The 27,811-nt window shown below is 46.2% G+C and overlaps 2 protein-coding genes across 4 annotated transcripts in view; one reads left to right on the top strand and one right to left on the bottom strand.

The window, feature by feature from the left end:
• Positions 1-13,083, bottom strand: part of ZNRF1 (zinc and ring finger 1) — a 46,658-nt gene extending 33,575 nt beyond the window's left edge. Inside the window, exon 1 of the mRNA XM_083370726.1 lies at positions 12,418-13,083. Coding sequence (XP_083226852.1) covers positions 12,418-12,934 — 517 coding nt within the window. The 5' untranslated portion in view covers positions 12,935-13,083. The remainder of the gene's footprint in view (positions 1-12,417) is intronic.
• Positions 13,084-19,226: 6,143 nt separating this feature from the next.
• Positions 19,227-27,811, top strand: part of WDR59 (WD repeat domain 59) — a 74,871-nt gene continuing 66,286 nt past the window's right edge. For all 3 annotated transcript variants that reach the window (XR_014493421.1, XR_014493422.1, XM_083370666.1), the window contains exons 1-2: positions 19,227-19,297; positions 25,242-25,291. Coding sequence is in view for 1 of the 3 variants with exons in the window: in XM_083370666.1 (XP_083226792.1) it covers positions 19,244-19,297; positions 25,242-25,291 (104 nt within the window). In the remaining 2 variants the exon portion in view is untranslated. The remainder of the gene's footprint in view (positions 19,298-25,241; positions 25,292-27,811) is intronic.

The raw sequence follows: 27,811 nt of genomic DNA, 5'->3' as shown, positions 1-27,811 counted from the left end.
TGCTTTCAGCAACCAGCCCCTCCCCAAACACTCCTTTTATAGAGAGCTCAGGGCGTGGTCTCCCTGTGCCTCCTCCCGAGGAGTCCCATAGCCTTTCTTTGTTTGTCCCTGCTCGACTGCCTCCTGCGTCGGGCGTCCTTGAACAGGGCCAGCTGTGGGTCATCATCCTCCGCACTCTCGGGCTCACACAGCTGAGCAGAGGTTCCCGGCTGAGGACTCTGCAAAGTCTCCAAATCATCATCAGCCGGTTCGTTTCCCTCCTCCCCCACATCTGAGTCCTCCGATACATCGGAGCCGGCTGTCGGACCCACAGGCTGACCCTGAGTCACAACAGGGACAACAGAGAAGGAGGTGGCTGGATGGAGTCACTGAAGCAGTAGGCGTGAGCTTAAATGGACTCCAGAAGATGGTAGAGGACAGGAAGGCCTGGAGGAACGTTGTCCATGGGGTCGCGATGGGTTGGACACGACTTCGCAACTAACAACAACAACAAAGTGAAAGATTACGTGAGTTTTGCCCCATTTTACAACCTTTCTTGCCACAGCTGTTAAGTGAATCACTGTAGTTGTGAAGTTACTAAAAGGGTTGCGAAGTGAATCTTGCTCGTCAGAAGGTCTTAAAAGGGAACCTTATGGCCCCGGGACACTGCAAGCGCCGTAAATGTGAGTCAGTTGTCAAGCGTCTGAACTTCGATCACATGACCATGGTGGATGCTGCAAGAGTTGTGAGTGTGAGAAACAGTCATAAATCAATTTTTTGCAATGCTGTTGTAACTTTGAATGGTCACTAAATGAGCTGTACCTGTACAATGGTAAGACTCTGCAACTTCTCCAATTATTCCACAAAACTGAGCTGTCAGGTTTCTCCTACCAAAAGTGCTGTTTGTACAATGTGCATCTCGTCATACCTGTGCCTAAATTTATACGGTTTTGTGTTCTGCCCTAAACTGCACCAGATAAATCTTTTGAACAAATGGAAATAATGCAGACCAGATGTGGAGTTTCTGAACCGCAGGGAATCATGTGATCTTCTGCAAAAAGAAGTCTCCATCAACCCCCAAAGTTCCTGTTTATTGGTGGGTAGAAACTAAACTTCCTGACCATCTTGGTAGACAATGAAATGTAAATTGCCTTTACAAGGCAAAGATATTCAATGCACAAAATCATGTTCACCAGTGATCAAATTCACCCTTTTATTACTGTACACTTCCCTTGGGGGAAAAAAGCCATTCAGACACCCAGATCAGACTCCACAGGAAGCAAGGTGGAAAAGGGAACAAAAAAAGACGTGGAGACCTTGGAAAAAGTTCAGGAAAAAAGCGACTAAGATGATCCAAGCCCTGGAGACTACAACATACGAAGAACGGCTGCGGGACCCGGCTAGTCTAAAGAAAAGAAGAAATAGGGGAGACATGATAGCAATGTTCCAGTCTTTGAGGGGCTGCCGCAAAGAAAAGGAGGGTCTACCTATTTTCCATCAGAAGCCAAGACAAGAAACAATGGATGGGAACCAATCAAGGAGAGAAGCAACCTGGAATTACGGAGAAACTTCCTAACTGTGAGGCCAATCGACCAGTGGAATAGCTTGCCTCCAGAAATTGTGGGCGCTCCACTGCTGGAGATTTTTAAGAGGCTAGTTACGTGTCTGAGATGGTATAGGGCAGGGGTCAGCAACCTGAAACAGTGAAAGAGCCACTCGGAACCAGTTCCCTTACAAAAGGAAAAACTGGGAGCCGCAAAAAATATGTGCGCATGCACATACATGCGCATATGCGCAGAACAGGGTTTGACTGGAGCCAAGGCGAGATATGCACCTACCCTGCATATTTGAATTGATTGGTTGAACTTTTTAGTCCCACTTTTTTTTTTGGACTGCACATGGCAGAGGACCGGGAGCCACAGGAGACGGCTGAGAGCCGCATGCAGCTCTGGAGCCGCGGGTTGCAGACCTGTGGTATAGGGTCTCCAGTTTGAGCAGTGGGCTGGAAGACCTCCAAGGTCCCAGATCTATTCTATTCCATTCCATTTCACTCTACTTCTATTCTATTCTATTCTATTCTATTCTATTCTAAATTCTAATTCTAATTTTCTGAATTTACAAATAACAGGATTTCCCCTCCCCTTTGAAACTGGAATGTTTGTTGTGAGCCAACTAAGATACAGGTAGTCCTTGACTTACAAGCACAACCGACCCCCAAATTTCTGTTGCTAAGCAAGACAATTGTTAAGTGAACTTTCCCCCATTTTGCTACCTTTCTTGCCACAGTTGTTAAGTGAATCACTGCAGCTGTGAAGTTAGCAACACAGATGTTAAGGGAATCCGGCTTTCCCGTTAACTCTGCTTGTCAGAAGGTTGCAAAAGGGGGATCAAGTGACCCTGGGACACGGCAACCGTCGTCAATGTGAACCAATAGCCAAGCTCCTGAACTTTGATCACATGACTTACAGGGATGCTGCAACGTTGTGAAGTGTGAAAAATGGTCCTTTTGTAAGTCCACATGGTCACTAAGCGAACAGTGGTTAAGTTGAGGGCTACCTGCACTTTAGGACTTTCAAAAAGTTGTTCAGCCTGTCAAACTGTCTTCTGACTTTCGAATATTTTCCCGTTCAGATTTCTTCGGAATTCCTGACAGCAGAGGGCAAGTTTTAGTCCAAAGCTCAAGCATGGAGGAAGAAGAGCAAAATGACTTTGTGATGCGTTCTGCAGGACAAACACCAAAACTTTGCTATATGGTTGTGTGTAGTTAAAAATAGAGGAGTAATTTCTCAACCGTGACCACTTTAAGCTGCGCGGACTTCAACTCCCAGAATTCCCCAGCCAGCATCGCTGGCTGGGGAATTCTGGGAGTTGAAGTCCGCGCAGCTTAAAGTGGCCAAGGTTGAGAAACACTGTAAAAGAGCATAAAATTATTCTCCGTTCTGCTGCATTAAAGCTACAGTCCCAAACAAACGTGAAGCCTTGTCACGGCCTCTTTATGCTAGGATAAACAGATGCCTGTGAAAGGCGCCAAGCTGAAAGAAGTCCCGCCTGCCCAAAACGGCATTTTGGGATAGATGTCATTTTTTTTTCCCTTCTCCATGGGTGGACCCCAGGCTTTACATGAAGCCCACCCACCCAAATAGAGGAGTGTGAATTTCAAAGACGTTTTAAAAAAAAGAAAGAAAGAAAACAGCAAGGAAGATTTGCAGCATATAAAAGCAGATCTGAGAAAACGCTCAAGTGCATCTCACAAACTGGAACAAACAGGTAACCAACCGTCTCTGGCAGTTTGCCCACTTCCTCCCCAGAAGGAAGCCTGCAGCCGTGCGACCGTGCCTACATCTGCTGCTTCCTGCAGCTTTTCCATGCTGAGCGCAAGGCCCCTCCTGTGGGGCGACACCAGTTACCCTGTGCAACAAATAGGCCTCTACTCAAAGCAAGAAAAGGCATGATTCCCAAAACTTACCTTTTTCATCAGGCTGACCTGGATTGACGACGGGTTTTTAAAATGTTTTCATTTTTAATTGTTTAGTTAATTTATTTCGGGGCTGTTTGTTTAATTTCTTTTAACTTTTGTATTGTTGTTTTTATTGTTGTTAGCCGCCCTGAGTCCTTCGGGAGATAGGGCGGCATAGAAGTCCCAAAAAATAAATAAATAAAAATAAATAATGATTACACCGGGCGTATACCGAATTCGAGCGTAATTTTCCAGCCAGAAACCTTCCTGGGATTTGCTGGGGAAAAGCCATTCTTTTCAATAAACCAGGCCTCGTAAAGCCCTCTGCTTACAGAGTAACAGAGTTAGGAGGGACCTTAGAGGTCTTCTAGTCCAACCCCCTGCTCAGGCAGGAAACCCTATGCCATTAACTTGCCCAATCTTGTGGTCTCTTCTTCTAAAGCATTTGGAGGAATTAAAGAAAATCTGCAATAATATTGCCTTTGCTCTATGCAAAATCTGTTTCCTCAGATGGCCAATTTTTCATAATGCACTCAATTCCTCATTGGATAAGGAGAGTATATTATAGGAGGACAGTCTGAAGTAGAGACAAGGTTACTAGGTGTATCTAGTAGTCTATGTGGATCAAGAGCAGGATTGCTATAATCTTACAGAAAAAGACTCACAAATACTTGAACTGGATACTCGATACTAACGGTATAATAACCACTCGTTTAGCGACTGTTCAAAGTCACAACGGCAGGGTCAACGTACTTTTAGGACTGTCACAGCAACCCCACGGTCACGTCATCACAATTCAGGCACGTACATATGACCACAATTGAGCCCAAAATTTCTGTTGCTCAGCAAGACAGTTGTTAAGTGAGGTTTCGCCCCATTTTATGACCTTTCTTGCCACACCTGTTAAGTGACTCGCGGCAGCTGTTAAGTTAGTTACACGATTGTTAAGTGAATCTGGTTTACCGGTTGACTTTGCTCGTCAGAAGGTTGAAAAAGGGGATCACGTGACCCTGGGACACTTCAACCGTCATAAATGTGAGTCAGTTGCCAACGGTCTGAATTTTGATGATGTCACCGGGGGGGGATGCTGCAACGGTCGCAAGTGTGAAAGATGGTCGTAAGTCATGTTCTCCAGTGATGTCCTAACTTTGAACGGTCGCTAAATGAACTGTTGTAAGTTGAGGACTACCTGTGCTTACCACGGTTGCAGCATTCCGGGGTCAGGCGATCACCATTTACAATCCTCCCAGCCACTTCAGACAAGCGTAGTCAGTGGGGGAAGCTGGATTTGCTTAACGACTGTGTGATTCACTTAATAACTGCAGTGGTTCGCTTAACATCGGTGGCATTTGGTGTGTATTAAACAACCACTTTGCTTCACAACGGAAGTCTGAGTCCCATTTACGGTTGTAAGTTGAGGATCACCTGTACATAAAATTCAAAGTCGGGCTAAAAATCTCTCATTTGCTGATGCATTTTACTCCCTTTTGCAACAAAAATCTTCTCTTCCCGTGTCCAACGACGCTATTTCTATTTTTCTTGTGAGAGTCCATGTGGGGGGGTGGGGGGGCACCAAATGAGCTCCTCCGCGTCAACCTAGCTGCTTTCACAGACCCTGCTCAGCGTTTGCATATTTGCCTTTGCATAAACAATGGAGCTTTTCAACAATAAGTTCTTCCATGGCCTCAAATGCCCCTTTCGCCATTGCCTACGCTGATAGAGGTATTTTTGTTTTTTTAAAAAATATGATTTTATTGAAGGTTGAAAGAAAGAAGAGTAAAATTAATGCAAATTAATTTGACGGGTTTTATTTTAATTATTGTTTTAATGTAACTTATCTTCTGCATTTGGGCATTAGGGTTTAATTTGTTTTCAATTTCTGTATTTGTGTATTTGGATATTTATGTCACTGTTCACTGCCCTGAGTCCTTGGGGAGAAGGGCGGGATACAAATCAAATAAAATCAAATCAATCAATCAATCAATCAATCAATCAATAAATGAAAAAAAGAAGGTGGAAAGAAGAATACAAAAGGGAAAGCGGAAGCGTGAAGAGAACGTAAAACAAAATAGAAAAGAGCGAAAAAGAGATGGTGAAGTTCCAAGTACAGTGGTAGATCTACTTTTTTCCTCTAGAATTATGTTGTGATTGTAAATCGTAAGTTCATTTTTTTTCTGTTTTACGTTAAAAAAAATATTTGCCTTCATAGATAAAAAATTCTAAGGGAATTTCGGTCAGCAATAAGCAAAGATGTTGGCTTTTCTCTAAGCAAGGCAGCTCTATCATCACTAGAGTGAGTTTGGTCTAGACCAGGGGAAGGCAACCTCGGCTCTTTTATGACTCATGGACTTCAACTCCCAGAATTCCTGAGCTGGCTCAGGAATTCTGGGAGTTGAAGTCCATGAGTCATAAAAGAGCCGAGGTTGCCTACCCCTGGTCTAGACTCTACTAGAGCTGGGGCCTCCAACCTTGGCAACTTTACCACTTGTGGACTTCAACTCCCAGAATTCCTCAGCCAGCCATGCTGTAGTAGAGAAAGCACCAGAATCCAGGAGATGGTGAATTCTAGTCTCACTTTAGGCATGAAAGCCGAATGGGTGACTATGGGCCAGTCCACCCCATAGGGCTAATGTTGTGGGGAAAGATGTATTGGTTATGTTGGCTGCCTTGAATTATTTATGAAAATAATAAAGGCAGGAACTATCTAGATAAATTATTACTACCAACCATGATGGTATTGCCAAATCTGAACATCACTGTGCACGCCACAATCCCTCTGGCAAGCGAGGGTGGAGGTTGGTTCTCCGAGTCTGTGGGTTGCTTTCCAAACGTTTCATTACCAGACTAGGTAACGTCTTCAGTGGAAGTTAGGTAATGTCAGTGTCCGTGTTCTTCTGCCTATAAGGGCTTTGTGGGGTCAGTAGGTCTTGTGATGGGGAGATCACGTCAGGGGAGGATGACATCAGCTGTGATGTGCTGACACTTGTGATGGATCCTGTGATGTGGGCTGTGTCAGTGAGGGTCGTGATGGGGAAGTCATGTTGGGTGAAGGTCATTGGGAAGCGAAATGCTTCTTAGAAGAGGTTGCGTGGGTTGGTTGAGGGTTGGTGCCGTGGCTGGTTGACTGTGCAAGTTGATTTGATCTCTGGCAAGTGCTGATAGAGTTGATCACCTAAGTCAGAGGTCCCCAACCTTTTGGGCACCAGAGACCACTTCAGTGGAGAAAGGTTTTTCCACGGACTGGAGGGTGTGTGGTTTTGTGTGCTGCCTGCATCCCGTGGATGGGGCTTTGCTTGTTCGTGCGGCCCGGTTGCTTGGCATGCCGCGGCCCGGTACTGGTCCACGGACCGGGGGTTGGGGACCCCTGGCCTAAGCAATCCCTTCTGACATTAGGGTTCTATATAATAGGTAAAAACTACAACCAACTTCACTCTTCTAATTCCCAGGCGGCCGAGATAGAACCACCAATGTAATCCTGATTACCCGAATTTGCAACGCTGATGCCATTAAGATACAAGTTTCTCTCGAACTGAATTTAACTCCTAATGGCTACATGGACACACCACTGCTAGATTCCTAGCAATGGCATGGAAGTGCTTTGCTGTGCCCTTCTTCTAGGTCTGGTGTTTTGACATCTAGCCTAAAGCTCCCGTTCGATCTCCCACCCAACTATTCTTATTTTCTGTAAAGCACTACAAAGTGGTGTGTAAGTCTCGGGGCTATTTTCTTAGCTATTTTCAACCAGGCCTGACTATATTTAGCTCCTAAGTTCAGATGGTCGGCCAGGTGCTACCATCCTGTACGAAGCCCCAGGAGCGCATTTTCTCCTGTGGTTCTGCACTCCACATTTTATATTTTTTATTTAATCGCATTTATATAGCCACCCATCTATATGGGCGTACATATAGGGCGTACAAGAAATACGGAAACCAAGACTTGGAACCTCAAGGAAGGGCCTTTCTCTTACCAAAGGCTGTCTCCAATTTAACCGACAAGCACAGAATATTGTTTGCTTTGAATTCCTGATCGGCTCAGTATGGTAGATATTTGTGGAGATGGTCTTTAAAAAAAAACATGCACTGTACTTCATGACACCCTGGAAAGAAAACTAAGGAACCCCCCAAGTCCCACCTATTGAGCCACTTTGGGGGAATAAAAAAGAAACAGAAAAATGACTATTTTCTTATTGATGCTTATTCCTCATCAATGCTGCAAGACTTCCAAGGAAAAGGTTTGGCTCCCAGGAAACAGATATTGGCACAGCTGGAGGGACTGCTCAAGAATTCCCAGCAAGGGGTTCCTGAAATCCACAAATATCAAGGCTTTGTTGTGTAAGAACACTGGATGACGACAACAACAACAACAACAAAAACAATAATGGAATTGGAAGCAACTTTGGAGGTCTTCTAGTCCAACCCCCTGCTCAGGCAGGAAACCTTATACCATTTCAGACAGTCTCTTCTTAAAAGCTTCCAATGTTGGAGCACTCACAACTTCTGGAGGCAGGTTGTTCCCCTGGTTCATTGTTCTAACCTTCAGGAAATTTCTCCTTAGTTCTAGGTTGCTTCTCTCCTTGGTGAGTTTCTATCCGTGAGTCGTGACCAGAGAAGCACATCTGTCACATCCGCAAGAAAATATGCAAGAAAACAAAGCAAGCCCAGAGAGCACAAAGGACCCCTCATGTCCACATGAGCCTGAAGACCTGGCTCTGCTGGTTGGCCTGGGGTCCAAAGGGAGAAATCCCTACTGGCTGACTCAGGAATTCTGGGAGTTGAAGTCCACTAAGTCATAAAAGAGCCGAGGTTGCCTACCCCTGTGCTAGATTGATGGCAAACTCCACCTCTCCCAGCCATCCATTGCACTCTGGTCTCCATCTGTCCATCTTTGGTTATTATACTGATGTATTATTCTGTCTTTCTTTGTCATTGTTTTATTTCATTGCTCTATTATTTTACTTTGGTTCTGTCTATACTCCTTTCATTTTCTTCGTTTTTATTATTGTAAGCTGCCGGGAGTAGCCTCATGGCAGCAAATAAATTCAACAAATAAATAATGTGGGGAGTGACAGGTCTTCTCCAACACACACACACACACACACACACACCAAAGAAGAGGCCAGACCAAGAACACAGAGCAGCTGCTTGCTTCTGCACAGCCAACCTCCCTAAAAACAGACTGAAATCACACCTGTCTCAACTTCCATCTTAGTAATAACACCAAACCTTTGGGAGACACTTTGGGCAGGCTTATAAATAGCAATCTGCCAGAGTTCAAGTGAGTAAAGAGATTTCTGTGGAGGTTTTAGCAGAATTTGGGTTTTCTTTCCCTCTGGCCCCAAAAGACTAAGATTAGGTATGCGTAGGCTGCTAGAGATGAATTTGCCGGCTGCTTTTATTGGCAAGAGGGAGTGTGGAGATTGTTGAGGTGGTCGCAGTACCACCAACCTTGTCGCTCCTTAAGCAGCTAAAAAGAAGGAAAACAAATATCTGAGCAAGTAAACAGGCAAGCCTGGGCTTTAGAAGTGCTGAAGCCAAGCCCCGGAGGCAACCAGCGAGGCTGTGATCTTGACTTTTTGACTATATCTTAAAATCAGTCTGGTCAAGAACATCTAAGGCTCCAGAGAAGGACGGAATTTAGCAAAGCAGCACCAGGGGAGCTCATAACCAGATTCATGGAGGCTAACCTGGCCAAAGGCCATGCACATTTGCTTGCTGTTTAATTGCAAAGGGAAGCCTTATTTTTCACTGCCTTATTCTTTAAGAGCCTACAGACCAGCCCCTGTGCCAGAGCGCTAGACAAGCATTATCAAGGAGTTTTGATCACTTGTGCCGGTGACCTTCACAGCCCTCTTTCATTTCCCCTTGGAGAAAAATAGGTCTTCTCCTGAAGGAAGAACATCTAGAAGGCTGCGACACAGGGAGCGCCAAGCAGGCAAACCTCCAGCTGTTCAGAGAAATGGAGGCTGATGGAATGTATTAATTGCATGATTAACCTAATTATCTGGACACCGAAGACATGGATTTTTAATCAGTACTACCAGAGTCACCATCACGGTGTCAAAAGGGAAGAAGGCGCCACACCAGTGACCAACCATTTTGCAAACCATACAGGATTTACTGTTGGAGGTTAGTTGAAAGAACGTTAGCCTCAAAATGCATCAATCAATATTGAAGCGGTGGGGTCAAAGTGATGGTAGCAATGCAGCTCCTATGTAGGTGGGAGGAAGTGAAACACAAACTAGGCATGAGAAGCAACTGGAGCAAAATTCAAAATTCCAGCTCTTCAGCATGGTAGGTAAAACTGAAGCCAAGAAGGCTGAAGAACTGCTAACTGGATTTATTTGTACAAACATCCAAAACGTTTTATAGAATCGATTTGAAAATGCAATCAACTGAATTAGAACTGTTAAAAATGTAAACATCCAGATTAGTCTGTTGGTGTACCAGGGGTAGGCAACCTTGGCTCTTTTATGACTTGTGGACTTCAACTCCCAGAATTCCTGAGCCAGCTGTGCTTATGACATAGGACTTGGGTTAAGATGGAAGTCTACTGAATTGGACAAAAAAGATTTTGCATCTGTGCAGAAGACTTTTGTATCAACTGGTTTGCATTAGTTTGATGTGATAGCTCACTTTAATGCACTGAATCTTCAAAGCTAAACTGAATATAACTGGTATGGAATACTCCGTATATTATACAATACATGCATACACATGAACGCAGCACACACACAAATATGCAAACAAGATGTATACCCCATCTAAATAAAAAGGAAAGCTGACCAAAAACAAAATACAATAATCCCTACCAAGGAGTACAAACAATTGAATGGCAGAGCAATTTCACATCTCCGACTCAGGGCAGTCGGTGCAATTCTTGTTAAGATACAGAACTGAAAGCAAAACAGAACCTTTGTACTTGAACTGAACAGAGCGGGGGAAATAAGTCTGAGGGAAAATGAGGGACAGCATCTCCTATTTGCTGATATAATCCAGTGTAATTGAAAAGTTAATCAATTAAGCAACTATTGGATAGATAAAGGAAGCACAATTGGTTGGCACAAAGGACATTATTTCTTCCACCTCCTGCCAAAACCTAAGTTACTTTGCTGGGAGATAATTGTTTAATATGAGTATACTTTCCCCCTGCAATCCAACCAATGGAGATTCTTGGCAGCGTTTCCAGGTATGGTGCTGGGGGCATCCCCAAACTCAGTCATAGGAACGCATTGCCACAGGCCTAGGCTAAAAAAACCTATCCCATTCTCCGCCTGAAATAATTTCTTCTGTTAGCTTCCTCCTAATGAGTTTGCTGGGGAAATCCCTCGGGTTTTTTCCTCAAAAATAAATATACTTCCTGTAAGCCAATGTGATGTTCCACAACACTAACCTTTTTCATTCTCTCACCAGAAAAAAAATACTCCCTGAAATTCATAATGGGATCTAGGAGAGCCAATCTTACTTAATTCTACATTCTTTTACACCATCTCAGTGTGGCCTTTCTCAATCATGGCAATTGTAAGATATCTGGACTTCAACTCCCAGAATTCCATAGTAGGGCCACAAATGAGAATTCTGAGAGTTGGTGTTCACCTGTCTGGAAGGAGACCAAATCAGAGAGAGTGGCAGAGTTTTTATCCACCCCCAAGTTACACAGTAATGGGAAAGATAGTTTTGTTGTTATCGTTCTGGTTTTAATAACAGCAGAAGTGAGTGTACTGCCTTCAAAAGCTGTTCTATTGTAGTTTTGGCCAGTGGTACAAGGAACTACAATGTAGAAATCTTGAGAATGGGATTGGTTTCTGACCTCAGTACTAAAGGGAAAAGGATGGCAACCATGGTGGTAGGAGAGCAATGCTTTTATATACATATAAACCAGACCTTGGCATTTTACGGCCCCTGAGCCACATCTGGTCCTTTGGCCATCTCTGTCCGGCCAGCGTGGATTGCTGTTATTTTAAAAGCGACTTTTTTTTCTCACTTTACATACGTGTGTGCATGCCTACGTACCTTCACAGCCTTATTGGTTTGGCATTCCCCAACTGTCCCAGTTTCGGATGTGGCCATCTGGGAAAAGTAACTGCCCACCCCTGATCTAAATCAACAACTAAAGCAAAATTAAGCAAAGAAAATAAGTCCTGTGAGACTCCAGGCCTGATCTAACTAATCAAACTACCCCAGGTATTCACAAAGTTTTTGCCCATCCTCCATTCCTAACCCTTTGTTACTCAGAAGACAAGGCAGCTATTTGGCTAACATTTTACATGGAATTCACTCCAATTGCCTATGGTCACATATCATACAACACATCATGCACCACCACTGCCAAATTGTAGCCTGGCCTGTAGTTCAAACCTAGCCAGAATGTAGCTTCAAGAGCACAATATTCTCTGAAAAGTGGCACAAGACCTCTGGTTTCATGTAACAGAGAGATAAACAAGGCAAAATCGCTACCCAGCTGTTTACGGAGGGCAAAGTTGTGTCAGGCTTAGTCCAAATGCATCCAGAGTTCAGGAGGCTTTCTAAAGTAAGCACTTCCTCACTTGGAAAGAGAAGTTCAATGAAGAAACTGGTTCCCAGTACATGGCTTTTGTGCTACAATCTCTGAAACCCAGGAGGACCTCTCAGAGCACACAATTTTGGCTTAACAAACTGTAATCAGTTATTGTATTTACTCATTTTTCTGGGCGTGCACAATGCCCTGAACACCGAAGTGGTTGGGTTAACCCAATTTGCTACACGTGCACAAAGAAGCCTGAACAGTACCACCGTGGCATGTGTGAAGGAAGCCGCTAGGTTCTTTTAACCCCAACAACCCCAACACTTGACTGTCACTTTTACGCTGCCTTCTGAGATTTCAAGGGGTATCTGTTCCCCACCTGACTGGCCTTTGGCTCCTGATCCGAACCCAGCACCCTAACTGGACGTTAGCCAAGGCCTCCAGAAGCCGCCTCCCCGGAGCCCCCGCGGCCGGCCACTCACCGCTGTGCGAACTGAACCACCGGGGTCCGAGGTGCAGAGGTAGTGCATCGGCCAGCGAGGCCCTCGAGCCCAGGTACAGCATCCCGTCTCTGTGGTGACCGCCTCCCGTCTCCTGGTAACCGTTGCCATGGGCGTAAGGGGTGGAGTCCGCGCCCGACCCGCCGCCTGGACCCCGCTCCGAGTCGCCCGCCGAAGCCGCCGCCGCCGCCGCCGTCGAAGCCGAAGCCGCCGTGGTGCTGGCCGCCGCCGCGTAGAGGCCGAAGGGGACGCTGCCGGCGCCGGCCGGCTCCACGCCGCCCATCCCCACGCCCACGCCGGCCACGGAGCTGACGGAGCGGCTGCGCAGCCCCATCGCCGAGCTGCCCGCGCCGCCGCCGCCCGCCCCGCGGTAGTGCCCGTAGTGGGGGGCTCCCCCGGGCGTCGGCACCGCGCTGTCGTCGCTGGCCACGCCGGCTAAGGGCCCGCCGCGCGAGCGCCCCGCCGCCGTGGCGCCGGCCGTGCTCTGCTTGCCGCCCATGCCGCGAGGGAGCGAGCCGGGCCCGCTAGGCGCTCAGGCCACCCCCGGCGCCGCCGGGCATGGCGGGGCGGCCAGCGGCGGCGGCCCCGCTCCGCCTCTCCGCCTCCCCCGGCCCTCCGAGCAGCGGCAGCCGCCGCAGCCGCCGCCGCCGCGCCCCGACGGGCGGCCCGACGCGCCTGCCGGGCTCATCCACGGCGGGGCAGCCGGGGTCCCGCCCGAAGGAAGGCAGCGGGGGAGGCGGAGGCGGCGCGCGGCTCCCCTGGCTCCGCTCCGCAGCCGAGCAGCCGCCGCCGCGCGCCCTGGCCAGACGGGCGCGGCCTCCGGGCCAAGCAGCCCCGCCGCGGCTCGCTCCGTCCAGCCGCGCCCCGCCCGCCCGCTCCGGGGCGGCGAAGGCTCTGCGGGCGTCTAGCAGCCGCGGCTGGCGCTGCCTCGTCCCCGGCCGGGCTTCCCGAGGGCTCCCGGAGCCCAGACAATAGAGCCGCGCAGAGCGCCTGCGCCGCGGCTTCCCCGTCTCCTCCCCGCCGCGGGATAGAGCGAGGCTGAGCGGGCGGCGGGGCTCGGCGGGGCGGGGCGGGCGAGCGGGCGGGCGGGCCTGGCTGTCTCCTGCCCCGGCCGGGAGCGAGGCGCCTCTGCCCGCACGCCGCGCTGGCCGGAGAAGCCCGCCCGGCCGCTGCCCGGCTCGCTCGCCGCGCTCCCCGGCCAACGGGAGGAGGGGGCGGCCGTGGAACGGAGGCGGAGTCGGGCCTTAGCCGACGGTCTCGGGGCTTCTCCGTTAAGGTCCGGAGCAGCCCAGGCCTTTTTTTTAATTTTAATTCCATTTATATCCCGCCCTTCTCCGAGGACTCAGGGCGGCTTACAAGCTTAGCAGTAGCCTTCGTTCTATGTATATGCCTGCTTGCTTGCTTGCTTGCTTGCTTGCTTGTTTGTTTGTTTGTTTGTTTGTTTATTTATTTATTTATTATTTGTATATAATTATTATTAGGGCTTTCACACACACACCCCAAGCGGCATTATTACAAAGTCAGCTTAATTGCCCCCAACAATCTGGGTCCTCATTTTACCTACCTGGGAAGAATGGAAGGCTGAGTCAACCTTGAGCCTGGTGGGACTCGAACCTGCACTAATTGCAGGCAGCTGGTGTTACTTAAGGAGGCATTAGCCCACTGCTCCACCAAGGCTCTTTTGGAACTTTCTGCCACTGCCTTAGGCCCCCTCGGGTGCCGACAGCAGAGCCCCAAATCCCCTGCAAGGGCCGCGGCCCAGTTTGCCTGCGCACGGGAGGGACTGCGCGTCCTGGCTTCTGTAGTGGAAACAAGGGCTTGTTTGGGACTGGGAGGCATGCAAGCCCAGTGGGCTAATCGTGGTTTATGACTTAGCCAGTTACGGCTTCCAATCTGCAATACAGGTAGTCCTCGACTTACAACGGTTCATTTAGTGACTGTTCAAAGTTACAAAGGCACTGGGAAAAAAAGGGACTTAGGACTGTTGTTCAACCTTATCATGGGACTTACAGCATCTCCATGGTCACATCAAAATTCAGACTTGGCAACTGATTCATGACAGTGTCCTGGGGTCGTGGTCACTTTTTACACCAGCTGCCTGCAATTAGTGCAGGTTCGAGTCCCACCAGGCTCAGGGTTGACTCAGCTTTCCATCCTTCCGAGGTAGGTAAAATGAGGACCCAGATTGTTGGGGGCAATTAAGCTGACTTTGTAATAATGCCGCTTGGGGTGTGTGTGTGAAAGCCCTATTAAGCAGGCATATACATAGAATGAAGGCTACTGCTAAGCTTGTAAGCCGCCCTGAGTCTTCGGAGAAGGGCGGAATATAAATGGAATTAAAATAAAAAAATACCCCTAACTTATGGGGGAAGGGGGAATGTGAGATAGGCTAAAGCAGGGTTCCCCAGCCCCCACGCTGCGGCCCATTACCGCACCTTGAGCTGTTCGGAACCAGGCCACAGAAATGGCAGATGTGTGCATGTGCACATCTCCAGTTGTGCAAGCAACAGGCATGCGTGCCTGCCACTCATGCAAATGGAGCTGCATGCACGCGCATGCTGCTCACAGAACCATACCCTCCCTCCCCGCCAGTCTGCAAAGCCACAAAGGTTGGGGAAGTCTGGTATAAAGAAGCAGACATAATGGGTGCACAACACTCATGGCAGGAAAAAACAGAAGAGCCTACAAATCTTAAGTCACTTGATAGAATGTGTCTGCTACATGTTTATTTTCTTGCTAGTGCTCAACATGCACGCAAATACGATAAACTAACACTATTCTTTTATACACTAAAATTGAGATACGTTGCCTGTTGATGAATAACACTTAAGGGGTTGTCTTCTTTTGTGTGTGAGTGTTTGAAGAGGAAATATTTGTGCATAATGAATCCTGACTTGTCTCCAGAAAGTTTGCATTCTATTTTGTGTTTTGCATCTTCTGGTCAGGTTTTTATTTCTGTGGTAGGTTATATTCTTTTCTAGGTTTTTCACTAGGCTAGGATAAGGAGCCAGTTCTAGAGGAGATCAACCCTGACTGCTCTTTAGAAGGCCAGATCCTGATCAAATACTTTGGCCACCTAATGAGAAGGAAGGACTCACTGGAGAAGAGCCGGGAAAGGTGGAGGGCAATAGAAGAAGGGGACGACAGAGAAGGAGGTGGCTGGATGGAGTCACTGAAGCAGGAGGCGTGAGCTTAAAGGGACTCCAGAAGATGGTAGAGGACAGGAAGGCCTGGAGGAATGTTGTCCATGGGGTCGCGATGGGTCGGACAAAGTATAAGGAGAAAAGGTCTCATACTTCAGTTAATTCACCCAAAGTAATTCCATTGTATCTTAAAAAAAACCCACTATCAAGATAAATCATACTTGCACATTTTGAGGGTTTGCTGCCAAGTCAGACTTTGGCAATACAACCTGGGGAGTTCTGGGACTGTAAAAGAAAGACAACAATGGCCAAAAAAAGAGAACAGAACCAGTTTTCAACCAATTATTTTACACTGGGCCACACAAGCCTTCACACCAGCTCCAGGTAAGGAGTTCTGCTAAAGTTCTGCTGAGCATTGTCAGCAAAGAAGAGAATATGCTTCTGTCCATTTTACTGGTGCTCTTTCAGACAGTTCCAGATATAAGAACTTATGAAACATGATGGTACAAACTCCAGGAATTCCTTGGAATGGGACACTTGCTGGTAGGCAGGCAGTAAGGGGTGTTTTGTCCCAGCTTGTAAGAACCTGATTTTATCTAGGAATGGATCCAGGGGCATTTGAAATGAAGCTCCTGGTGACATGTCATTTACACCCTTTTGAGCAATTAACTTGTGTGATGTCATTGAACTGGCTTTTGTCAATGTTCAGCCAATGTTATATTGTGCTGTAATCAGGAATGGAAAGATTCATATCTCACATAGGTAAACATTGACTAAAATCCCTATTCTCCTAAACTTGAATAGAGGGTTGACAGATCCCAGCCTATTGTGTATTTGCATGAGTCAGAGATATGCATCATCGTTGGGAGATATGTCCAGAAGAATCATGCAAAAACACAGGAGTGGCTTGGATAAGTTCCTCCCAGAGATGGAAACAGCTTTACTTAATTGGTACAACTTAATTCAGATCCACTTCTGTTAAGTCAAAGGAGATTCAGGTGACTCTCTTGACTCCCCTGTCTACTTTGGATGGCTTGGCTGACTGATTTGGAGTCTATACAGAATTGCTGCCCATCTGATATGCAGCAACTGATAAAGAAAAAACACTCATAGTATATATCACAAAATGTAAAAGATTAAAATAATTATAGTGAAATAGCCAAGGCACCATAACAGACTCATATAGCACACTTACACCTGTACTGGGTTCAACAGCCTGGGCCAGTGCCTGAGAGAACGTCAACATCTTCACAGCTCTTCCAGGGAGTGAGCCCTTGGATGGAGGGGAAAGGCTGTTCCACAGGGCAGGAGCCATCAGAGAGAAGGCATCAATGTTAAAGCGTTGTTGTTGTTGTTGTTAGTTGCGGTCGTGTCCGACCCATCGCAACCCTATGGACAACGTTCCTCCAGGCCTTCCTGTCCTCTACCATCTTCTGGAGTCCATTTAAGCTCACGCCTACTGCTTCAGTGACTCCATCCAGCCACCTCATTCTCTATCGTCCCCTTCTTCTCTTGCCCTCCACCTTTCCCAGCATTAGGCTCTTCTCCAGTGAGTCCTTCCTTCTCATGAGGTGGCCAAAGTATTTGAGTTTTAGCTTCAGGATCTGGCCTTCTAAAGAGCAGTCAGGGTGGATCTCCTCTAGGACTGACCGGTTTGATCGCCTTGCAGTCCAAGGGACTCGCAGGAGTCTTGTCCAGCACCAGAGTTCAAAGGCCTCAATTCTTTGGCGCTCAGCCTTTTTTATGGTCCAACTTTCACTGCCATACATTGCAACTGGGAAGACCATAGCCTTGACTATACGCACTTTTGTTGACAGGGTGATGTTTCTGCTTTTTAGTGTGCTGTCTAGATTTGCCATGGCTTTCCTCCCGAGGAGCAAGCGTCTTTTAATTTCTTGGCTACAGTCCCCATCTGTGGCTCAGCATATATAAATGGAAATCAGAGCAAGGCTCAAATGAACTGGCTTTGGGGGCCTGAGCGCTTGCTGAGTCCAAAATGTCTCTAGACAGGTTTTCAGCCTGGCCTCTGCGTGGGAAGGGCTGAGCCACGGCAAGGGAGGTGAGGAGTTGTAGGTCCGTGGGACAGTGTCTGCTTTGCAGGTAATCCTCGAGTTCCAACAGTTCATTTAGTGACGGTTCAAAATTACAACAGCACTGAAAAAAGTAACACAATTTTTCCACATGACCATTGCAGCATCCCCATGGTCATGTGATCAAAATTCAGATTCTTGGCAGTTGACTCATTTATCACATCCCGGGGTCATGTGATCACTTTTTGCAACCTGACAAGCAAAGTCGGTGGGGAAGCCAGATTCACTTAACAACTGTTTTACTAACTTAACAACTGCAGTGATTCACTTAACAACTGTGGCAAGAAAGGTTATTAAGATGGAGCAAAATTCACATAACAAATGTTTCACTTAGCAACTGAAATATTGGGCTCAATTGTGGTCGTAAGTCAAGGACTACCTGTATACAAGTGGGATAAAGTACAGCCCTGGAATCCTTGGTCTTAAAACACTCTGGCTATGGCGGCTGAAAATTGATGGCATGGTTCCTGGTATTTTGAGGTGGGGAACAGGTGAAAATATAGAACACAGAATAATAAAGTTGGAAGGGACCTCAGAGATCTTCTAGTCCGACCCCCTGCTCGAGCAGGAGACCCTATACCAGGGGTAGGCAACCTTGGCTCTTTTATGACTCGTGGACTTCAACTCCCAGAATTCCTAAGCCAGCTGGCTCAGGAATTCTGGGAGTTGAAGTCAACGAGTCATAAAAGAGCCAAGGTTGCTTACCCCTGCGCCTATACCAGGGGTAGGCAACCTCGGCTCTTTTATGACTCATGGACTTCAACTCCCAGAATTCCTGAATCAGCTATGCTGACTCAGGAATTCTGGGAGTTGAAGTCCATGAATCATAAAAGAGCCGAGGTTGCCTGCCCCTGGCCTATACCATTTCAAATGGATTTCCAGTCTCTGTAATGTAAATAAACATTAGTAAATATGCATATGCTAAATAGTGATATAGGTTAACTGCCACTTCTTAGCCCTCTAACCTCCTCCTCCTTCAGACTGAGTTTCTTCACAGAAACGGACCCAGATTGTTGGGGGCAATAAGCTGACTTTGTAAAAATGCCGCTGTGGGGGGGGGGGGGGCGAAAGCCCTAATAAGCAGGCATATACATAGAATGAAGGCTATTGCTAAGCACATTGATTGTAAGCTGCCCTGAGTCTTCGGAGAAGGGCAGGATATAAATGGGAATAAAAAAAAACCAAACGTGCATAACTCAGGCAGGAATACAGTGACTGCGCTCATAAGCACGACGAGCATGGTTTCAGTTTACAAGAGGGGAATTTTTTGTGCGTGTGTGCCTTGTCGTGCAAACCCAATCTCAAAAGCATGCGAAGAAAGAGAGGCCAGCTTGGAGACAGGCTGCCTTAAGCATGAATCAAAACAAACCGACGTCGGACCACCACTCCCACGCTTCCTAGCCAGGCGAGGGGAGATTCTGGGAGTTGAAGTCCAACCCTGATGGAGCAAACAAGGTCGGATTCTTGGCTCCGGCTCCTTTAAGCGTTGAGAGACTACGTCTCCCGGCAGGCCCTGCGCTCCGTGCGCGACGACTTCCTGGCCGCCGTCGCTCCGCCGCCTCCAGGGCAGCCAAGATGGCGGCGCGCTGGAGCAGCGAGAATGTGGTGGTGGAATTCCGGGATTCGCAGGTAGCCGGGGCTGTTTTCGGGGCCGCGCGGTGGCCCTTCCCCGGGCGGCCTGCCTGCAGCGTTCCCTCTCGTCCCTCGGCGCTCGGGGTGGGAGGCATCCCTGCCGCGCCTGCCCCTTGGGAGATGCGGGGACTGCGGAGGGGATGGGAAGGGCGCCTTCGCATCGTCGCACGAAGGGCCGCTGCCCGGCGCCCACTTGCCCGGCGGTCGCTCCAGCACCCTTCGGGCGCGCTGGACTACAGCTCCCATCATCCCCCGCAGTGGGAGGGGAGGAGCAACTGTTGTGACTGTCTTTTTTTCTTGACTAAGGCAATAATAACAACAGCAGCAGCAACTTCGCAAAAAAAAAACCCACTTTACTTGGAACTGCTTATATACTGAGACGTTACCTTAACTCAGCGTTTCCCAACCTTAGGAACTTGAAGATGCGTGGACTTCAACTCCCAGAATTCCCCAGCCAGCATTCCCCAGTCCACGCATCTTCAAATTCCTAAGGTTGGGAAACACTGCCTTAACTGTTAAGGCTTAATAGCTCTTAGGGCCTTGGTTAGGACTTGAATGTTTTTGCCAAGCCCAGGCTGTGAATCGAATTGAAGATTAAATCTTTGATGATGATGATGATGATGATGATGATGATTGCTTTCCATTCCAGCGTAGTCTGAGAGGCTTACAAAATATGCTAATTAAAACAACATTAACAACAAATTAGATAAAATGCAGGTGACCTCTCTGTTAGACACTGGGTGGCATACAAAATATGAATTAAAACAATTAAAAACAAAGAAAACGGGCCTGGGCACTGCTTCCTGGCTTTTTTTTTCACCACATCTCCTCCTGGCATTATTATTAAAATTACTTATATTCTTAACTTTATTATAAGGAGCCCTCCCCCTTCCCAAGGAGCTTGGGAAGCAAGCAGTATAAAGGTTACTTAAAAACCTGGCAGAGAAGATCTGGGGTATTTGTTCTAGGGAATATCCTGTGGGTAATGGAGCCTGTGTGAGGAAGATGCGTGGTTTAAAAAAATTGATAAATAACATTTATAAGTGCTGCTTTGGGTATAGAAGATCTGGTTGGAGGTAGCTGCTGTTCTGACACAGAATAGAATAGAATAGAATAGAATAGAATAGAATAGAAGAATAGAATAGAATAGAATAGAATAGAATAGAATAGAATAGAATAGAGCTGGAAGGGAGCTTGGAGGTCTTCTAGTCCAGCCCTCTGCTCAAGCAGGAGAACCTACACCGACTCAGGTTAATGTCCAGTCTCCTCTTAAAAATCTCCAGTGATGGAGTGCCCGCAATTTCTGGAGGCAAGCTGTTCCATTGGTTGATTGTCCTCACTGTCAGGATGTTTCTCCTTAATTCCAGGTTGCTTCTTTCTTTGATCAGTTTCCAACCATTGTTTCTCGTCCTTCCCTCTGGTGCTTTGTGGCAGGCCCTCAGATACTGGAACACTGCTATCATGTCTCCCCTATTTCTTCTTTTCTTTAAACTAGCCATACCCAAGTCCCGTAGCCGTTCTTCATATGTTTTAGTCTCCAGGCCTTTGATCATCTTAGTTGCTTTTCTCTGAATTTTTTCCAAACTCTCAACATCTTTTTTGTGATATGGTGACCAAAATTGGCTGCACTATTCCAGGTGTAAAACTAGGGTTACATGTGTAAAACATGTGTAAAACAAATCTTAGGGGGAGGGTAACACCATTATTGAAGAAAAGAGATACAGGTAGTCCTCAACTTACAACCATTTTGTGACTGTTCCACATTATAACAGCACTGAAAAAGTGTTTTATGAACCTTTTGCGGCCTTTTGAAAAGCAAAGTCATTGAGGAAGCCAGTTCACTTAACTGTTTTACTAACTTAACAGCTGCAGTGATTCACTTAAGAACTATGGTAAGAAAGGTCATAAAATGGGGCAAAACTCAACTGTCGTGCTTCACAACAGCAATTTTAGGCTGAACTGTGGTCATAAGTCAAGGACTGTAATTGGGTCATATACTTTAAGAACAATGCTCCAGGGGCTTCTGCAACAACCTGGGGGAGTTAAGTTGGGGCACATTTCTGCTGAGCTGTGCTTTCTCCCCTCTTTTTTAAGTTGTAGCCTCTCCTTAATTCTTTAACTACAGCCAAAAGTTTATGAACTGGCCCATGTTATAAAGCTGCCTTATGTTAGGCTGTTCTGTTAAAAATTGTAGAGTCCTTGGACATTTTTGAATTTTGGCAGGATTGCTGCAGCAGTCATTTTGTAGGGTTGATTGGAGTGGATTGCTAGTTGATTGATTCCAACATGTACATAACAAAAGTTTTAAAGATATTTTGATCTTTATATTCCTTCTCCCATATTGTAGATTGTTCCTATCCAATTATGCTCAAATTAAAGTTTCTTACAAACTAGGGCCTTGTCTACAAAACAGATTTGTGATTTGAGGTATTCATAAATCTTTAATAGCTAGCGTTTGTCACTGCTGATTAAGATTAATAGTTAAAATAATCCATACTAATGCATACAGATATCTAGATGTATAATATCTTCATAAACACACGCCTATAAGTCAGATATCAGGGAAGATATTTATTGGCTGGATTTGCACGTTGCACCTTGGCTCTTTACGTTTCATGTGAACCACCTTTTCTAGCTAATAAAATCGGATGTGTGGTTTTAGTGTAATGAATAAAAAAAGGTAAAGGTAAAGGTTCCCCCGCACATGCGTGCTAGTCGTTTCCGACTCTAGGGGTCGGTGCTCATCTCCGTTTCAAAGCCGAAGAGCCAGCGCTTGTCCGAGGACATCTCCGTGGTCATGTGGCCGGCATGACTAGACACCAAAGGCGCACGGAACGCTGTTACCTTCCCACCGGAGCGGTCCCTATTTTTCTACTTGCATTTTTACGTGCTTTCGAACTGCTAGGTTGGCAGAAGAGTGTAATGAATAAACCTAGCCAATTCTGACTTAGGGAACAAATCGTCATTAAGTGTGATATGTACACATGCATGGGCTGAACTCACAGCTGTGCTAAGCTGTATGTTCTATTATTTACAAGCTTTCACAGGGAACAGATAAAAATGTGGTTTAGCATGGTATGTGAATTAGGTTTCTAACGGAGATGAGCCCCTAGAGTTGGAAACGACTAGCATGCATGTGCGGGGGAACCTTTACCTTGACCTTTTATTGTTCCTTTGAGAAATATACTAAGACATGAGATATAAACTATCTCTTTAAGGGTCTTTGAATGCTGGGTGCTAGTGGCATGAAATGGTAATTGCCATCGCTCCTGCCTCTGTTTCCTTCAAAAGATCATGATGGCAAGTTGAAAAGTAAATGTTCTAAAAAGAAAAAATAATCATCAGTGCTGGAACTTTGCTCGTACCAACCAGAAATCCATAAGGAAGGTAGGATAACACTACCCTTATTCTGGGCAGATGGAATCTGTACATTGTTATAGCTGGATGTATTCAGTTTGATAAATCCTTTATTTTCCTGTTTTCTTGCTGACAACATTGATGCACGATACTCAGGAGAGTTACAAGACTTAGTAGTTGTAATGTGTATGCAAATTAGACTAAGCCTGTTTAGTTTTAAATGCAGCCTGCCTGCTCATTTATGGTTTATGCATATCACAAAAATGGGTGTGTTTAATAACCATAACTTAACCGTATGTAAATCTAGCTACTATGTCATCAGTCTCATGCCCCTGAGAGAAATACCAGCTCTGATCTAATGCTTAGCAATCAACTGTTTTGTTGTTGAGCATAAAATCCTTTTACGCCGCCTGAGGGGTTTAAGAGTGGGAACACTGTTGAAGGACTTTGCCTCCCTCTTCAGTGGTTGTTGATTGTGGGGGGGCGAGATTGTGCTTCAAGGTTCTGTGGAACTAAAGAGCGGGGGGGGGCTGCCTAGAACCATGGCTATCCTTCTGGCACCTGGTTTTATGCAGGTACTGGCACGACTATTTTTGTAGGGGTAGGCCTTGACTTACAATCTTGGGACAACATCCCTGAAAAAGGTGCCTTATGACCTGTTCTCACACTTGTGACCGTTGAAGAGCATCCCCATGGTTACATGAACAAAATCTGAGCTAGGCAACTCAGCCTGTTTCCCAAAAGCTCAGGCCTGCAGAGGCTGATTGGCTTCTTGAAGCAGAGAATTGTGTGAAAGTGGCTCTTGTGGGTGAACATGTTCCTGGAGCTCCTGAAACCCTATTTTACCTTGTAGTCCTCTTGAAGTACCGTAACAGGAACCAGCTCTCAGTCACCCATTTAAATTCATTTAGGGCAGGGGGTAGACATCCTTGGCTCTTTTATGACTGGTGGACTTCAACTCCCAGAATTCCTGAGCCAGCCTGGCTCAGCTTGGAAACCTCTCCCTTTCCCCTCAGCATGGCTGGCTCAGGAATTCTGGGAGTTGAAGTCCACCAGTCATAAAAGAGCCAAGGTTGCCTACCCCTGATTTAAGGGACATTATAGGTGGGCCCCCCCTAGAGTCTAACATGTTTAGCACTGGCTTTTGATTTCTCAAGGCAGTAATATTCTGCTTGGCAGACTGGGGTGTGTGATAGGAAGAGGCTGATTTAGCTGAAAGCAGTAGTTTTGCTTGGGAATGTGCAGGTAGCGTCTGCTGCAGTATGAATTGTGAAGAATCAGCATCACAGTCCTTTATCACATGCACTTATATTGACAGGCAAAGCATTTTGCAGGCAGTCTTCAACTTAGGGCCACAATTGAGCGAAACAATTTCTGTTACTAAGTGAATCATTTGTTAAGTGAATTTGGCCTCATTTTACCACCTTTCTTGCCACAGTTGTTAAGTGAATCACTACAGTTGTTAAGTTAGTAACCCGGGTGTTAAGTGGATCTGGCCTCCCCCGTTGACCTTGCTTGACGGATGGCTGCAAAAGGTGATTGAGTACATGACCCCCGGACAGTGCAACCGTCGTAAGTATGAGTCAGTTGCCAAGCATCTGAATTTTGATCACATGACCCTGGGGATGCTGCAACAGTCATAAGTGTGAAAAATGGTCCTAAGTCACTTTTCAGTGCCGTTGTTAACTTTGAACTGTCACTAAACAAACTTGTAAGTCTAGGTCTAGGACAGGGGTAGGCAACTTTGGCTCTTTTATGACTCGTGGACTTCAACTCCCAGAATTCCTCAGCCAGTGTGCCTGGCTGAGGAATTCTGGGAATTGAAGTCCACAAGTCATCAAAGGGCCAAGTTTGAAGACCCCCTGGCTTAAACAGAACTGGAGATAGAATCAAAAGATTATTAAATGAGGAGAGACTACTGTCCCTAAAGAATTAAAATTTGAAGTGAGGTGTGCATACATTTCAAGACTCCTTGAACGTGAAAATTACTTTGTAGTTGAAATTGGCTTATTTGAAGAGCTTCAACTTCTAGTTGTGAAGAACTGGCAGTCTCAAAAAAGGGTTATTTGTATTCAGAATGGTTTCTGGTCGCTATTTGGAGGGCTTGCTTTAGAACACTTCGAGGAAGCAATTTTAATTCTGCATGACTCAGAAGCAGATGATTTATGTATTGGCAGCCATGCGTTTCTGTTCATTATGTTGTGTTCCAAAACAGCTTGCTGTAGAATTCTATTTATATTTAGAGAAAGGCAACTTCTGTAGATATCAGTGAGACCTTTTCCCAAGCAGATGAGGAAAAGATTAGGGCCACAATCATCTTTTTTTGCAAGTGTGTTGTTGTTGTTGTTGTTGAATTGACCTTAATGGTTTAGCCTCATATCCTCCCCTCAAATATGGCTAATTTAATAGTGTGATGATCAGATGTATTGTTTACAGTCTGAAGGAAGGCAGTGTCAATCCTTTTTCATATCGTTGTCAATAACACTACACATCCGTATAGTCAATTCAGTGCTACTCTGGGGCATTTTTGCTACTTTTAATGTATTATTTATAAGCTGAGGGAATTTATTTCTTATTTTCACAGGCAACAGCAATGTCAGTAGATTGTCTTGGGCAGCATGCAGTACTTTCTGGGTGAGTGCTAAAACCTTCAAGGTGGAATTTATTTATTTATTTTATTTATTTTATTGGAATTGTATACCGCCCTATTCCCGTAGGACTCAGGGCGGTTTACAGGGCAGTTAAAACCATGAATACAAAATATTAAAAACAAATAAAACAATTAAATTAAATTCAAGCCCCAATTAAATTCAAGCCCCAGGAATTGTGGTTCCTGTTGGTAACACCTGGGCTGGTATGTGCTGACAGGTACAGAGGGAAGAAGGAAATCTTCACATTTCCCAGCACGTTTTCTTCTTAGTGAGGTGGAGGAAAAGGAGATTGAAACATAAGCAGAACTTGAAAAGAGATCCAAAATCAGACTCCATGACCCTAACACAGGAGTCCCCAACCCCGGTCCACGGTCCACTTCCAGGGCTTGTGCCATTCGGAATTTGGCTGTGGAAGCGGCAGGCAAGCATGCCCATTTGTGCGAGCAGCGGGCAAGCACGCACACTCCATTTGCATAAGCAGGTGCGTGTGCCCACCGCTTGTGCAAATGAAGTTGCACACACGCTCTTGCCCGCCACTCGTGCAGAACCATTCTCTCCCCCCCCCCCCCGGGCCAGTCCACAAACCCAAAAAGGTTGGGCAACTCTGTCCTAATAGATCCATCCGTGGTCTCTTGGCAGGAAAAAATCAGAAGGAATCTGGTAGCAGCTTTTCAGACTAACTCATTTAATAAAATAGCTCAGAAAGGTTTATGCCTTTTAATAAAACGTGTTAATTTAACTTTGGTCTGAGACTCAGAAGTTGCTGTCGTGCTCTTGATTTCTGACTGCCGTAGACTTAACTGGCTCTCTTCCTTCAAATTCTAGCAGGAAGCGATGGTACTAAATATCCCTCATTGTCTGTCATGTTCTGCCCCTGAAGATTCAGCCTTTATGCCAAGTAGGACAAACCTTCCTTGAATTTATGTGACATCCTTTCCACAAGGCTTCTGAAGGCATCTCCATCATTTCATTTTATGGGACGTTTGTTTTGCTTGGGATGAACAAATACCTGCCCTTCTTTACAGGAAACCTGCGCCATCTTCCCACGGAAGATTCCTCAGTTCCTCTCCTTTCCGAACAAGAGTGTGAGAGGAGAGTTGCCAATAAACCATAGGCAGCCCTTCTTTTTTGTACCCCACAAATTTTGCCACTTGCATTTTGCAGCAAAGCCACTTTTTAACTTTTTGCCTCCCTAGAAGCTTAATGACCTTTTTTTTCTTAACTCAAGATCACCACAAACACCCCCCCCAAAAAAGACCCCATAATAAGATAGACTGATAAGTTTACATCATACCCTGGTTACATCGGTGTATTGTTAGATGTACCCAGTACAGTCCTTGGTCTCCTTTCAAATTATTATTAGTGTGGTTCCCTACTGGAAAAAAAGTTGCCCTCCCCCCCCCCCCGCCTCCCCGGGGTCTGGGGAGTTTGGAGCAAGGATTGACTTTAGACAAGGGGTAGGCAACCTTGGCTCTTTTATGACTCGTGGACTTCAACTCCCAGAATTCCTGAGCCAGCCATGCTGAGGGGAAAGGGAGAGGTTTCCAAGCTGAGCCATGCTGGCTCAGGAATTCTGGGAGTTGAAGTCCACAAGTCATAAAAGAGCCAAGGTGGCCTACCCCTAGCCTAGGCCTAGGCCGCTTTATGACTCGTGGACTTCAACTCCCAGAATTCCTGAGCCAGCATGGCTCAGCTTGGAAACCTCTCCCTTTCCCCTCAGCATGGCTGGCTCAGGAATTCTGGGAGTTGAAGTCCACGAGTCATAAAGCGGCATAGGCCTAGGCCAGGGGTAGGCCACCTTGGCTCTTTTATGACTGGTGGACTTCAACTCCCAGAATTCCTGAGCAAATTCAATAGAGAAACCAGATTCATTTAACAACCGTGTTACTAACTTACCCACTGCAGTGGCAAAAAAAGTTGTAAAATGGGGCAAAACTCACTTAACAAATGTTTCACTTAGCCACAGAAATTTTGGGCTCAATTGTGATCATAAATTGAGGACTACCTGTATATGCAGATTTTAGCTTTATTAGTACACTCTTTTTAAATGAGTAGGTTTTGTAATTTTCATAGTTGTATAGATCAGGGGTCAGCAACCTGAAACAGTGAAAGAGCCACTCGGAACCGGTTCCCTCACAAAAGGAAAAACTGGGAGCCGCAAAAAATATGTGCGCATGTGCATACATGCACGCATGCACAGAACAGGGTTTGACTGAAGAGTGGAGCCAAGGCGAGATATGCACCTACCCTGCATATTTGAATTGATTGGTTGAACTTTTTTAGTCCCACTTTTTTTTTTTTTGCACATGGCAGAGGACTGGGAGCCGCAGGAGACGGCTGAAAGAGCCGCATGCGGCTCCGGAGCCGTGGGTTGCAGACCTGTGGTATAGATAAACTATTGACAGTTCCAAGCCAGAGAAAATGAAGTGAAATGAAAATGAAGAAAATGAAAATGAAAATGAAGAAAACAAAGTTATCCAAAATTATTTCTTTCAAATATACA

The sequence above is a fragment of the Vipera ursinii genome, assembly GCF_947247035.1.
Source record: "Vipera ursinii genome assembly, chromosome: 10".
Taxonomy (NCBI): Eukaryota; Metazoa; Chordata; class Lepidosauria; order Squamata; family Viperidae; genus Vipera; species Vipera ursinii.
Note: the sequence above shows the minus strand (reverse complement) of the source record. Positions and strands in the feature narration are given on the sequence as shown.